The following is a 13803-nucleotide window of genomic DNA, read 5'->3' as shown; positions in this document are numbered from 1 at the left end:
CTCCTGACCTCAAGTGATCCACCTGCCTCGGCCTCCCAAAGTGCTGGGATTACAGGTGTGAGCCACCATACCTGGCCTCTGTTAGCTCATTTATCCCTCACAGTAACCCTCTGAAGTGATTATTATTATGCCCACTTACCAAGATTTTGAAAACCCTAAAGTGCAGAGAAATTGGTAACTTGCCTAACAGCTCACAGGCAGGATGGGTTGAAATGGGAATTTGACCCCAGACCTGTCTTGCTTCAAAGCCTGAGTGTGTCCCACTGGATCCCTCCTATGGGATGGTTGTCCACCCTGACCCTGTGTGGCGCTAAGCACTCGAGGACGTTCAAGAGGCCCGGGGCTCTGGGGCTGAGATGTCCCACTGTCAGCGTTTTCAGGGGGCCTGGAATTCGTGGCTAATGGGGAGAACTTCTAGGCTAGTAGTTGCCAGGTAGCAACATGAAGAGCCCCCTTCAAGGCAAGCATCTTGTGTCATCATCTTTGTGGCTCAGCCCCTAATGGTCCTGGGACATAGCAATTGCTCAATAAGTTTCTGATGGATGGGTGGATAGATGGATGGATGTATAGATGAACAAGTAAAAAGTCTCAATGGGGGCTGTTTCACTGTGGAGCAGGGACCCAAGAGAGCCTAGCAGAGAAGGAGCTCCAGCTTCTGGTCATGATTCACCAGCTGTCCACCCTGAGGGACCAGCTCCTGACAGCCCACTCGGAGCAGAAGAACATGGCTGCCATGCTTTTTGAGAAGCAGCAGCAGCAGATGGAGCTTGCCCGGCAGCAGCAGGAGCAGGTAGGTCCTGTTCGGTGGGTGTGGCTTTCTTTCCAGGAAAAGGAGTGTGTCAGGACCTAGAGAAGGCTGCCTTAGGGGCAGGCCTCACCAGTGCAAGCTGGGGCCTGGGGGCAGGCGGGGCAGGGTCTGTGGCCAGGGGCTGTAGGATTCCTACCTGGACTGATTCATGAGCCCTTGTACAGGGTTAGGGGTGGGAGGGTATGAAAGGGACTCTGCAGGAAGAGCAGCTTGCAGCTTCCTGCCCAGCCTCCTGGTCCTGGAGGGAGGGATGAGCTTCCTGCAAAAGGAGAACCAATTCTGAGGGCTGACTGCTTTGCTCCCTACTGCCACCTCACTCTGCGGTTTGCCCCACTGTAGAAAGCAGGGCGTGGTTAGGGCTCGGCAGACTCTGGACACCAGGGCTAATGTCCGTGACCCCCTCTGCCTACTCTTTCCCTCTCCCAGATTGCAAAGCAGCAGCAGCAGCTGATTCAGCAGCAGCATAAGATCAACCTCCTTCAGCAGCAGATCCAGGTAACTGGAAGGGAGACCTGGAGAGGCACAGGAGGCAGTTGAGGGAGTTGACACCGGCCTGGAGGGTGCTGGGGACAGGGGATGTGCACCAAGTTAAAGTGCCAGAGCAGAATCACTCAGGCCTGACCCGAAGAGGGTTATTTCTGTTCTAGCCCCCAACCTGTCTTCCTTCCCTGATTAAAGGGAGAAGCTCGGCATGTCTTCCTCCCCAGCTGAGACCTGAGGGCAGGTAGACAGGGGCCCACAGAGGTGGCCTAGGGTCAGAGGGATCCTTTGGAAAACTGTCCCTGCTTTATCCCCTGTGCCTCTTGTCCATGGGTCCATTCTCAGTAGGCTGACCATAGCTGGGTAGCTCTGGTCCCTGGGGACTCACACAGGGTTTCTTTGCCTTCAGCAGGTTAACATGCCTTATGTCATGATCCCAGCCTTCCCCCCAAGCCACCAACCTCTGCCTGTCACCCCCGACTCCCAGCTGGCCTTACCCATTCAGCCCATTCCCTGCAAACCAGGTGAGTGTGAGAAGGGAGGTTCCACCACTGCGGCCAACCTGTCCTGAGGTCAGGGAAAGCGCCCTGGAGCCACTCTCATCCATTAATTTGCTATGTGGACTTACTGGGCCTCAGTTTTGGATCTGTCTGGTAGAAGAATAATCCTCTTTTTCTGAATCTTGCTGAATTTCACTGAACTTCACTGGGAGATGAAAAACCATAAAGCTCTTTCCAGATGTAAAATGATGTAACAATCCAGGTCTAGTCTCTCCAATTCTAGTACATTTACTGTGCCAGAGTATTAATATCTGGAATATTGCCAGGTGTGGTGGCTCACGCCTGTAATCCCAGCACTTTGGGAGGCCGAGGCGGGTGGATCACTTGAGGTCAGGAATTCGAGGCCAGCCTGGCCAACATGGTGAAACCCCATCTTTACTAAAAATACAAAAATTAGCTGGGTGTGGTGGTGCATGCCTGTAGTCCCAGCTACTCAGAAGACTGAGGCAGGAGAATCGCTTGAACCTGGGAGGCGGACGTTGCAGTGAGCTGAGATCGTGCCACTGCACTCCAGCCTAGGTGACAGAGCGAGACTCCATTAAAAAAAAAAAAAAATCTGGAATATTAACTGGAGTTTATAAATCTCCCAAATTCTTTTTTGTTTGTTTGTGTTTTGAGACAGAGTCTCACTTGTTCTGTCACCTGGGCTCTGGAGTGCAGTGGTGTAATCTCAGCTCACTGCTGCAGCCTCCACCTCCCATGTTCAAGCGATTCTCCTGCCTCAGCCTCCTGAGTAGCTGGAATTACAGGTGCACACCACCATACCTGGCTAATTTTTGTATTTTTAGTAGAGACGAAGTTTCACCATGTTGCCCAGGCTGGTCTCCTGACTGCAAGTGATCCTCCCGCCTCAGCCTCCCAAAGTGCTGGGATTACAGGCGTGAGCCAACATCTCCCAAATTCTAACAGCCACGATTCCTACCTTCACACTCTTGTCCCTGCCTACACCATGTCACTCTGTCCTTCTACCCCATCTCTGAAATTCAGCATACTGGCCATGTGTCAGACAAGGGTGTGGGACCTGACGGTACAGGGCGGTTGGGGACAGAGCATGGAGTCTGGGATTTATTTTGTAGGCTGTGGGGTGCATGTGAACATTTGAGTAGTGAGTGTGTCATTCTGGCTTTGAGGGGTAGGGAGTGGAGGGGAGACTGGCCAGAAGAAGGACCTGCTAGGTGATTCTTGCAACAGGGGATGATACCTGAACTAGGGCAGTGACAGAGAGTTATGGGGACAGGGCAGAGATGCTGCCCATAATTACCCCAGGAGTGTGGACAGCTTTGAAGGCAACCCGTGCTAGTTCATCCTCCCTGTTCCACAGGTGAGAAAGAGAGAGAAGAGGAAATTCCCTGAGGCCTATAGGCTGTGGGCTTGGGTAGACTGCTCAGCCCCACTGGCTCTCTGCTCCTGCCTGGTTTGTGCCGGGCACTGTAGGGTGGTGTGAAGGGGAAACACAAAGGACTGAGAAAGCCAGGCCCCATCTTCATCCATTCAGGGGCTGTAGAAAGACACCATGGACCGGGTGGCTCATAAACAACAGATGTTTATTTCTCACATACAGTTCTGGGGGCTGTGAATTCCAAGATCATAAAGCCAGCATATTTGGTGTCTGGTGAGGGCTGAATTTCTGGTTCACAGATGGCGTCTCTCTGTCCTCAGGTGGTGAAAGGGGTAAACGGGCTCCCTCAGGCCTCTAATCTCATTCCTGAGGGCTCCACCCTCATGAGCCAGGCACCTCCCAAAGGTCCCACCTCCTAATTCTATCACATTGGGAATCAGATTTCAACATAGGAATTGTGGGGGGGGCACAAACATTCAGACCGTAGCATTCTGCCCCAGACTCTCCCCAGTTCATTTTCTTATGCAAAATATATTCATTCCATCCCAATAGGCTCCCAAATCTTAACTTGTTCCAGCATCAGTTCAAAAGTTTCAAGTCCAGAGCCTCATCTAATCTCACCTAGACCAGGCACAGTGGCTCATGTCTGTAATCCCAGCACTTTGGGAGGCTAAGGCAGGAGGATTGCTTGAGGCCAGGAGTTCAAGACCAGCCTGGGCAACAAAGTGAGACCCTGTCTCTACAAAAAAAAAAAAAAAAGCCTGGCATGGTGGCCTGTGCCTGTGGTCCCAGCTACTTGGGAGGCTGAGGCAGGAGGAGTGTGTGAGCCCAGGAGGACAAGGCTTTAGTGAGCTGTGTTTGTACCACTGCACACCCTCCTGGGAGACAGAGCGAGACATACAGAGACAGAGTGAGGCCCTGTCACAAAACAGACAAAAATAATAATAAATCTCACCTAAATCAGTTATAGGTAAGACTCAAGGTATAATTCATTCTGAAGCAAATTCCCCTTCAGAACTGAGGAATGAATTTCTGAGGTCTGTAAGCTGTCCAGTTTATGGCACTTTGTTTCAACAGTCTGAGTAGACTAAGACAGGCCCAATGTGGAAGTTTCCAGTTAGCTGGGGGAATGGGGAGTGGAGAAGGTTGAAGGTGGAGGACAGGGCAATTCCAAACCATTGCAACTCCCCATGAATGTAGAGGAGAGCTGTGGAGGCAAGGGGACAGTGATCTGGTCGGGGATAGGGCCCCCAACTGCTTTCTGGGCAGGTGAGGCAGTAAATAAGCTGTGGGAGCCCGGGACTGGCATGGCTGCCTCCTGCTTTGTTTGCTCCAGAAACTAAGCAAGCAAGGTCCCTTGCAAAAGCTGACTGCAAACAGTGGTCCTCCCCCGCTCACAAGCCTTACACGGTGCTCTGTACTCACAGCATGGGCTCTGTACTCCTGACCTCGGCCTTCACAGGCCTCGGAGCCAACCCGGCCCCCATGGCCTGCCTCATTCCCCACAGCTCACCCTCACACACCCCACCACTCCATCTCCACCTGCCCAAATCCTGCCCAACCTGCAGGCACTAGTGCACACCTCGGCTCCCACAGGGAGCCTGCTCTAGTTACCCCAGCTGGAGCAGAGTTTGCTGGTGCTCTGCCTGTGTGGCCCTCATCACCACCTGCCATGCACTTCGTGATTTCTACATGCGGCCTATCTCTCCACCTGGATGCTGGGCCTGGGAGTGAGGTAGGGTAGGCAGGAGTGCCATGTCGAGAAGGAAAGGCTGTGGAGTCTAGAGGCCCTGGGTTCTCTAGACTGCCTGCTGCCATTTCATAGCTCCATGGACAACCCATTTTTCTTCTTATTATTTTTATTTTTTTAGTTTTGAAAATTGTAAATTCTCTTTTTTTTTTTGAAACAGTCTCGCTCTGTCCCCCAGGCTGGAGTGCAGTGGTGCAATCTCGGCTCACTGCAACCTCCGCTTCCTGGGTTCAAGCGATTCTCCTGCCTCAGCCTCCTGAATATCTGGGATTACAGGCACGTGCCACCACGCCCGGCTAATTTTTGTATTTTTAGTAGAGATGGGGTTTCACCATGTTGGTCATGCTGGTCAGGCTGGTCTCGAACTCCTGACCTTGTGATCCACCCACCTTGGCCTCCCAAAGTGCTGGGATTACAGGCGTGAGCCACCACGCCTGGCTTAAATTCTTAATAATAGAGATGGGGGTCTTGCTATGTTGGCCAGATTGGTCTTGAACTCTTGGCCTCAAGCAATCTTTCTGCTTCAGCCTCCCAAAGTGCTAGGCATGAGCCACCACACCCAGCCCCATTTGACTTCTAAGGTTTTCATTTCTTTTTCTGTAAAATGGGATGATGATGTATTCAGCTCCTGTTATATATCACATACCATGTATTATTGTCAGGTGATACATATGAGACGTTCTACACAACAGGCAGCTGCTGTTGTGCCCTGTGCCCAGTAGGTACGAAATAAAAGTAGCTGTTGGATGAACAGGTGTTGTACCCTCTCTCATTGTGCCATTGGATGGGACTCTAGAATCTGGGAAACTCTATTTAGAGTGGGTTGGGAAGGGCGGGAACCAGTGAAGATGCCAGTCAGTGTACAGGGGCAGTGTGGAGTGAGGGGATAGGAGCCTCCAAGCAGTGCTTTGGGGCTGGGGAGGGCAGTGGTTGGAACCAAGCTGGTCCAACGCTGAGCCATTGCCCATCTTGTGGTGCTGGGACCTCATCAAGCAGGGTGTCTGCTGTTCTGTGCTCATCCAGGACTTTTCTCCTTGCCGCCTTTTCCATAGTGGAGTATCCGCTGCAGCTGCTGCACAGCCCCCCTGCCCCAGTGGTGAAGAGGCCTGGGGCCATGGCCACCCACCACCCCCTGCAGGTACCGCCCTCTACCCACTGGCCTGGGGCTCCCTCTCGAGCTTATGACGGCCGGCTGCCGTGTTAGGGAACTGCGGGGTGTGGACTGGTGAGCCCTGGCATCCTGTGTTCTTGTTCACCCGCTCCTTCTGCGTCTGCTTTTCTGTCTGTCTCCTTGTGTGTTCTGGGTATGCTCACCTCACTTCCTCTCTGTCCTGCTGTGGGAGTCTCCTTTGGTGTCTGTCATCCTCTGACCTGCTGGGTCTCCCTCAGGAGCCCTCCCAGCCCCTGAACCTCACAGCCAAGCCCAAGGCCCCCGAGCTGCCCAACACCTCCAGCTCCCCAAGCCTGAAGATGAGCAACTGTGCGCCCCGCCCCCCCAGCCATGGAGGCCCCACGCGGGACCTGCAGTCCAGCCCCCCGAGCCTGCCTCTGGGTAAGCCTCCTGCTGCCTGCACTTGTCCCTCAGCCTTCTTAGGGGGGAGCCGGTGGCATGATGCGACCTTGAGCAGGTCCCTTCTTCTCCCTGGGTTCCAGATTTTATCAAACAAGGGGTTAGACTTGCTCTTAGCAGAAGATCCCCTTCTTCCTCCTCATCATATCTGTCTGGGCATTCCAAGCATCAGGGATTCAGGCCAGAGTCACATAGTTCCAGGGGGTACTATGGTCATTTCTAGTCTATTGACATGCACAATAACTAGCCAGTGTAAGTGGCATATCCTTGAGGACATGCAATGCAGCCGCCCTGTGGAAGAACAGGAGGGAACACTAACTCAGGTGCCTCATGGGAGTGGCATGGTGGGAAGCTGATGGAGTTTGGGCTCACGCTGGGCTGATGCCCTCAGCTTCCCTCGCTTCTCTTCCCTCTCTTCTGCCCTCTCCCACAGGCTTCCTTGGTGAAGGGGACGCTGTCACCAAAGCCATCCAGGACGCTCGGCAGCTGCTGCACAGCCACAGTGGGGCCTTGGAAGCCTCCCCCAACACCCCCTTCCGTAAGGTACGGTCCCCCACTCCCCTGAACCTGGGGGCAGCAACAGATGGTGGCCAGGGGTGGAAGACACAGTCTGAGGCCACCAAGAGAGGAGCAGGGGGAGGAGTGGGGTGATGCAGAGGAGGCTGATGTCAGGTTGCCCCTGTCAACCTAGGACCTCATCAGCCTGGACTCATCCCCAGCCAAGGAGCGGCTGGAGGACGGCTGTGTGCACCCACTGGAGGAAGCCATGCTGAGCTGCGACATGGATGGTGAGGGCTCAGGTGTGGGGCTGATGGGCAGGAGGGCCCAACTCTGTATTCCGCCAGGGCCAGGGCAGGCTGTGTCTGCCTCTGATCTCTTCCCTCCCTTGGTCTGTTGGGTCCTTTCCAGGTGTGTGTGCCTCTGCTGTCCCATTATGTGTCTGTTGGCTCTGTCTCTGAGTCTGCTTTCCTAAGTTTTGTGACTGCTGAGTTTCTGCTCTCTCTTGAGGCCATACCACTGTGATTTTCGTGTGTGTCTGTCTCTGGTTCCCTGGCTGGGCCTCTGCTGATAATTTCCTGTTTCTTCTGCCCCATCTGCTCCTGCTTTGCTCCTCCTCGGCTGGCTGCTGTGGGAGCCTCCTCAGTGCCTCCTGCTGGTCAAGTAGGGGACGTCTCTCTGCTGGCCCTGGGGCACTCTCCTGACCCCAGACAGGCTGCCTGGCTGACTTCACTCCTGTCTCCCAGGCTCCCGCCACTTCCCCGAGTCCCGAAACAGTAGCCACATCAAGAGGCCCATGAACGCCTTCATGGTGTGGGCCAAGGATGAGCGGAGGAAGATCCTGCAAGCCTTCCCAGACATGCATAACTCCAGCATCAGCAAGATCCTCGGTAAGGGCCAGTGGCTGGGGCCATGGTTCAGTATGACCCGGTTGCAGGAGCCAGCTGGGTCTATTCAGGGCTTGCTTGGTGATATTCCATACTGCTTTGGACTCCAGTGGAATCTGACGATAGGGGTGCAGGAGTTGCTGGGAATGTGAGGGCAGCTGGGTCCTGGGGTCTTATACCACTGAAGTGTTTGGTAGCACATGTCCTCAAGAACTCAAGGAGTGTGTGTGTGGTGTGTGTGTGTGTGTGTGTGTGTGTTTACATTCTTTAGTACTCCTGATCTAAACCTAACCTGTTCCACTGTTTGTCTAGACCCTTGCTCTGGCAGAAAACAGGAGAGACTAGTGTTCCTGGGCTGTCACTAGAAAGATTTTTTTAAATTACATGTCCTGATTGGTGGCCACAGAGGGATGTTGGGCAGGGCAGATGGGGCTCGAGGGGGCAGTTGTTTTCAAAACTGAGGCTCCTCCAGTGTCAGCGCAGGACTCTTGTCAACTGAGACATCAGGTATTTTGTCCTGAGCAGGGAGCCTGTCTGGGTTGTTGAAGGTCTGAGGTGGCTGCTCTCTTTTGTTTACGCAAATCAGGCAGGCCAGAGGCTCGAGGAAGTTGCTGGATTGTTAGGAACATGGGTGGGTACTGAGTCTTAAGCCGGCAGTTGGATATCCCTATATAGGCCAACTTCATTCATTTGCCCAATATCCAAGGGAGCACCCGTATCGGGCCAGGCCCTTACTAAGTGCTTGCACATATATTATCCTGTGGACCCACCTGGGGATCAAGGTCTTCTCAGGTCCTGCATGGGGCTAGGGGTGGTCAGCAGAGCACAGCACTGACTGCCTGCCCCTGGGGGGTTGGGTCAGGATCTCGCTGGAAGTCCATGACCAACCAGGAGAAGCAGCCCTACTATGAGGAACAGGCGCGGCTGAGCCGGCAGCACCTGGAGAAGTATCCTGATTACAAGTACAAGCCGCGGCCCAAGCGCACCTGCATCGTGGAGGGCAAGCGGCTGCGCGTGGGCGAGTACAAGGCCCTGATGAGGACCCGGCGTCAGGATGCCCGCCAGAGCTACGTGATCCCGTGAGCAGGCCCCCCTGCAGGCAGCCAAGAGACTGTGTGTGCATGTGTAGCTCTCATGAGTGGCTGGGTGTCAGTGGGTGGCCTGCCCACTCTCATGAGTGGCTGGGTGTCAGTGGGTGACCCCAGGGGTGCTGTGTGTATGCGTATGTGTGTGTGTTATCTGTGTGTAGCTGAGCCTGCACGTGCGACTCGACTGTGTATGGCTATGTATGTGACTGCAGTGAACACTCAGTGGCTGAGGATGTAGGAATGTGACTGGAGGACTGGCCACATGGACCTGGAGAAAGTGCCTGTAGATCCCACTGCCAATGAACTCAATAGAAATTCAGAGGTGCTAGAAATCAAAGTATTTATCACACAGAAAGGTTCCTGACTTGACTAAAGCAAGCACCCTAGTCTGTTCCTTTAAACAGGACATCTCCCAGGGCATTTAAAATATACAATTTCTGCCTGGTATGGTGACACACACCTGTAATGCCAACACTTTGGGAGGCTGAGGCAGGAGGATCCCTTGAGCTCAGGAGTTTGAGACCAGCCTGGGCAACATAGTGAAACCTCACCTTTAAATAAAATTAGCCAGGTGTGGTGGTACACACCTGTAGTCCCAGCTACTCAGGAGGCTGAGGCAGGAGGATCACTTGAGCCTGGGAGGCTGACGCTGCAGTCAGCTGTGATTGCACCACTGTTCTCCAGCATGGGTGACAGAGCATGACCCTGTCTCTAAATATAAGTAAACAAAACATAAAATATACAAGTTCTAAAAACTGGATTCACACATGATCCTTCAAGAATATTATCTGTTGAACACATCTATGGCCCTCGGTCTGCAGGTCATCTGCAGGGTTGTAGGTGCCAGTGAATTTGGCCATCAGAAAGCAGACTGGGGGCAGGGTATATAAGTCACAGCCAAGAGTGTGTGGAGTGGGAGTGCACGCTCTGAGGAGGCCTGGAGGGGAGATGGGTTTGGGGTTGAATCAAGTGTGCATCCATCACCGTGCCCCTTCTCTGCCCCACAGCCCGCAGGCTGGCCAGGTGCAGATGAGCTCCTCGGATGTCCTGTACCCTCGGGCAGCAGGCATGCCACTGGCACAGCCACTGGTGGAGCACTATGTCCCTCGTAGCCTGGACCCCAACATGCCTGTGATCGTCAACACCTGCAGCCTCAGAGAGGAGGGTGAGGGCACAGATGACAGGCACTCAGTGGCTGATGGTGAGATGTACCGGTACAGCGAGGATGAGGACTCGGAGGGCGAAGAGAAGAGCGATGGGGAGTTGGTGGTGCTCACGGACTGATCCCGGCTGGGTGGGCCCGGCCCCTTCTCCTCTGGGGAAGACCTCGTCCCAACCCGATGGGCACAGCCAGCCAACCTAAGACAATGTTGGTACTTGGACTTGTTCGTGCCCCAGAGATGGGCAAAGCTGTGCACTTGCAGATACATTCATGAGGGGAGAGGCGCCCTCCCTTCCTGAGGAGCTGTTGGCCTGGGTGGGCAGGAACTGCAATATGGCCATGGGCTGAGCTGGCTGAGCATCTCAGCCTTTAGGGCTCATGGCCAGGGGACACTGTATGACTCTCCTCTCCTGCAGGTCTCTCCACCTGGGGTATGGCATCTACCAACCTGTCTCCCTGGGGTCACATGCTTTGTTTCCATTCTTGTCCTGGCTGGACCAGCCACTGTGGGACCAACACCCCTCCCACACTCCCCCAGACTGCTCGTCTATCACCAGGATCGCTTTGCACTTTGTGCAAAAGGGTCTGGCTGTCCCTTGCTGTTTTCATCTCTGCCAAGCCTATTGTGCCTCTGGCTGCTGTATGTGTGTGCATGCACGTGTGTGTGTTTCATCTGTTCATTCACTGCACAAGATATTTATTGAGTGCCCACTACGTGCCAGGCACTGTTGCTGAGTTCCTGTGGGTGTGTCTCTCGATGCCACTCCTGCTTCTCTGGGGGCCTCTTTCTGTGCTTCTCTTTGTCCCCAAATTGCTACCTCTTTGTCAGTCTGGGTGTCTCAGGTTCTGTGTGTCGTTGTGTGCACTTCTGTCTCTCTCTGTCCTCGTCTCTCTGCAAGGCCCTCTGTTTCTCTCTTTCTTGGTGTCTGTCCTTTGCCCCCTGCGCCCTCTGGATTCTCTGGGTCTGTGTAGGCCCCTGGTCCGCCCTGGGCTCATCAGCCTTCCTGACCTCCTCCTGCCCGCCCCTTCACTCCGTCTCTGGCTCTGCCAGTCGGTTCCCACGGAGCCATTTTTAGCTCTGATCAGCATGGGAATGTGCCTCGGCCTCCAAGGGGCTTTGTCCTGGTGCCCCCGCCCCTGGTCCCAACCTGATCCCACCAGGGAGTTGGGACAGGAGGATTGATGGTGCTCCCCTTCCTGCCAGCGTCAGAGGCCCTGGAGAGGGGCTGTCCATGGCAGCTGGTCTTTATTCCTCCCTCATGAGCACAGGTGGGGGGCTCCCCATTCTTGGAAGAGGTTGAGAAGACTCCTGGGCTTCAGCCTCTCCCACCCAGCCCTGCCCCTCACCTGCCTGCCTTCCCCTCCCCCACTCTATACTAGGGACTCGATCTCAGCCTCTGATCAGTTTCACAAAGTTTGTTCCCTAAGGAAATCAAATCCCATTGTCACCTAACTCTAAAGATCTAAACAGCCCTTGGATCAGTATGGGAACCCCAAATCCCACAGGGCCAGATGTGGAGTCTGTGTCTGCCCCCGTCTTCTCTCCATCCTCAAAGCCCCCACTTCTCTCCAGGCTGTTTCTTTTTTTATGATGGTAAACATAGATAGTGCTTTATTTTGTTAATAATAAGATAATGATGAGTAACTTAACCAGCACATTTCTCCTGTTTACACTCGGGGGATTTTTTTGTTTTCTGATGACATAATAAAGGCATCATTTCAGAATCTGGCCCTTGTGCAGGGGAGGAGGGAGGCTGGCCTAAGTCCAGAATTCCCAAATATGCCACCAGCCTGGGCACCACTGTCCCCTGGTGGCAGCCTGCAGGAGCTTCAGGCCTGGGGCCTCAGAGGAATCGGCTTAATGCAAGGGAATCCCAGGCCAAGCCTGTGAGTGACACATGCCCTCCACAGAGCCCACGCTGAATGCCCCTACCTTGACGAGGTGAGGCCACCCGGATCCTAAGAAAGAAGGCAGTAGTAAGAGCACTGTAATAGGAGTCAGGAAGCTCGGGGTGTCCCTAGAACTGGCCACATGGCTGGGGTTGGGGAGTGGGAGCCAGGTCTCTCCTTTGGGGCCTCATTGTCCTCATCTGACAAGATCAAACCTTATACCTGGTTCTTATCATTCAGAGAAGGAGCCCTTTGAGACTCTAATGAAAGCTATGGATCCTTTTGCTAGAAAAGGGCCCACAAAGGTTTACCCTGAAGCCCATCTGAGGACCCTACGATGCTAATTAATGAAGCAGGGTCTCTAATGTTAATGCTTCAGGGCTCTCTATCCATGACACATGATTTGAGTGAACACTTCAGACCTAGTTATCACATTAGGAGAAGTAATAGGCCTGCAAGGGCCGGATGACAGACTGAAACACCTCAAAAATGCATATTAACCAGGCTCTAGAGAGACATATCTTGTGGTGAAAAATTGATCCCATCAGTATAGAGTGGGGACAGCAAAACCGAATGGCAGTTCTTGTGGAAGAGTTGGACTTGGGCTGGATTAATAGAGGCTTGTGTTCACAACAGGGGAGGTGATGGGTCCAGTGTACCCCACACAGACCTAGTCCCAGGGGTACCGTGCCCTTTCTCGTCCCCTCACTAGGGAAGTCTCACAATGGAGGGGCCCTGAAGCAGGCACCCCACATGGAGGAGCACAGGAGGGATCCTGGTGGACACTGTCCTTAGAGGAATAGTCAGAAGGGTCAGGCATGTTTCCTCTAGAAAAGACAGAGTTGGACAGAAAGGACAAGATTGCTTTCTCCAAAGCTGCCGGGTGGGCAAAGTGTAGTATTCCACAAAATTCATGAGGCAGAACTTGAGCTCCTGGATGAGGTTCAAGACTGTCTTGACATAAAGAACACCTTTTCCACAAAGAAGAGTGAACTTTCCAACTCAAGTCCTCAAGCTCTTGAGTACTGGTGGAGGGATTTCTAGATTGGAGAGGGTAGTGGTGAGAGAGGGTAGGTGTGGTTGATTCTAGGACCAGAAAGTTGGGAGGGTGTGCAATGGAGACTGCCCAAGAATTAAGGGCCCAGCCATTTGGTCTGGGGAGGGTCCTGAATGCTGGCTGGCTTTTTCCCCAGCCCGGGTTCTCAGAGCCTCCTCTCCTTTGCCCTCTCCACGCCATGTCTGGAAAAGATGCAGGCAGAGGTGGGAGGAGGAGCTGGCGGCGGCGCCTGCCCCCTGGTGGTCACGATAGAGAGCTGCCCATTGCACCTCCTACTCCCCTCTGCCCTCGGCCCTCCGGCCCTCGGCCCTCCCGCCCTCCGCTCTCCGCCCTCCGCCCTCCCCCTCGGCCCCCGGCCTCCTCCCTCCTCCACTCGTCCAAACCAGGTCCTGCCAGTCTCAGGACTCTCGCAGCCTAGCTCATTCCCACCTGTCGGTCCTGAGTTCCTCTTCCCTCCCTCAAGTCCTCTTGTCTTGCCTGCCTTATTCCATCTGCTGAGACACAGTAGCGGGTCCTGGAGCCCCACCCCCTGTCCCATGAGAGGCAGGATGGGGCCAGGTGGTTGCAGAGGCCAGGAGCAGAGTGCTGTGGTCATTACCAGGAAAGCTGGGCCACAAGTTCGTCCCCTCCGTGCGTCTCCGGCAGAGACCGAGGGGCAGAGCCCGTTGGGAAGGTGAATGTGCCCAGGTGTCCTTTAACTAGAGCTCTTTGCTA

At 54.1% G+C, this 13803-nt stretch overlaps 1 protein-coding gene across 3 annotated transcripts in view; it reads left to right on the top strand.

Moving 5' to 3' along the window:
• Positions 1–11867, top strand: part of SOX13 (SRY-box transcription factor 13) — a 55475-nt gene extending 43608 nt beyond the window's left edge. For 2 of the 3 annotated variants that reach the window (XM_063646638.1, XM_063646627.1), the window contains 10 exons: positions 618–790; positions 1235–1303; positions 1698–1812; positions 5990–6075; positions 6327–6489; positions 6941–7050; positions 7199–7295; positions 7752–7895; positions 8755–8971; positions 9988–11867. In XM_063646638.1, coding sequence (XP_063502708.1) covers positions 618–790; positions 1235–1303; positions 1698–1812; positions 5990–6075; positions 6327–6489; positions 6941–7050; positions 7199–7295; positions 7752–7895; positions 8755–8971; positions 9988–10264 — 1451 coding nt within the window. In that variant the 3' untranslated portion in view covers positions 10265–11867. The remainder of the gene's footprint in view (positions 1–617; positions 791–1234; positions 1304–1697; positions 1813–5989; positions 6076–6326; positions 6490–6940; positions 7051–7198; positions 7296–7751; positions 7896–8754; positions 8972–9987) is intronic. The other variant, XM_063646631.1, reaches the window with a different exon arrangement.
• The last annotated feature ends 1936 nt before the right edge of the window (positions 11868–13803 follow it).

Source organism: Pongo pygmaeus, chromosome 1 (genome assembly GCF_028885625.2).
Source record: "Pongo pygmaeus isolate AG05252 chromosome 1, NHGRI_mPonPyg2-v2.0_pri, whole genome shotgun sequence".
NCBI lineage: Eukaryota > Metazoa > Chordata > Mammalia > Primates > Hominidae > Pongo > Pongo pygmaeus.
This window is presented reverse-complemented; position numbering and strand designations above follow the sequence as displayed.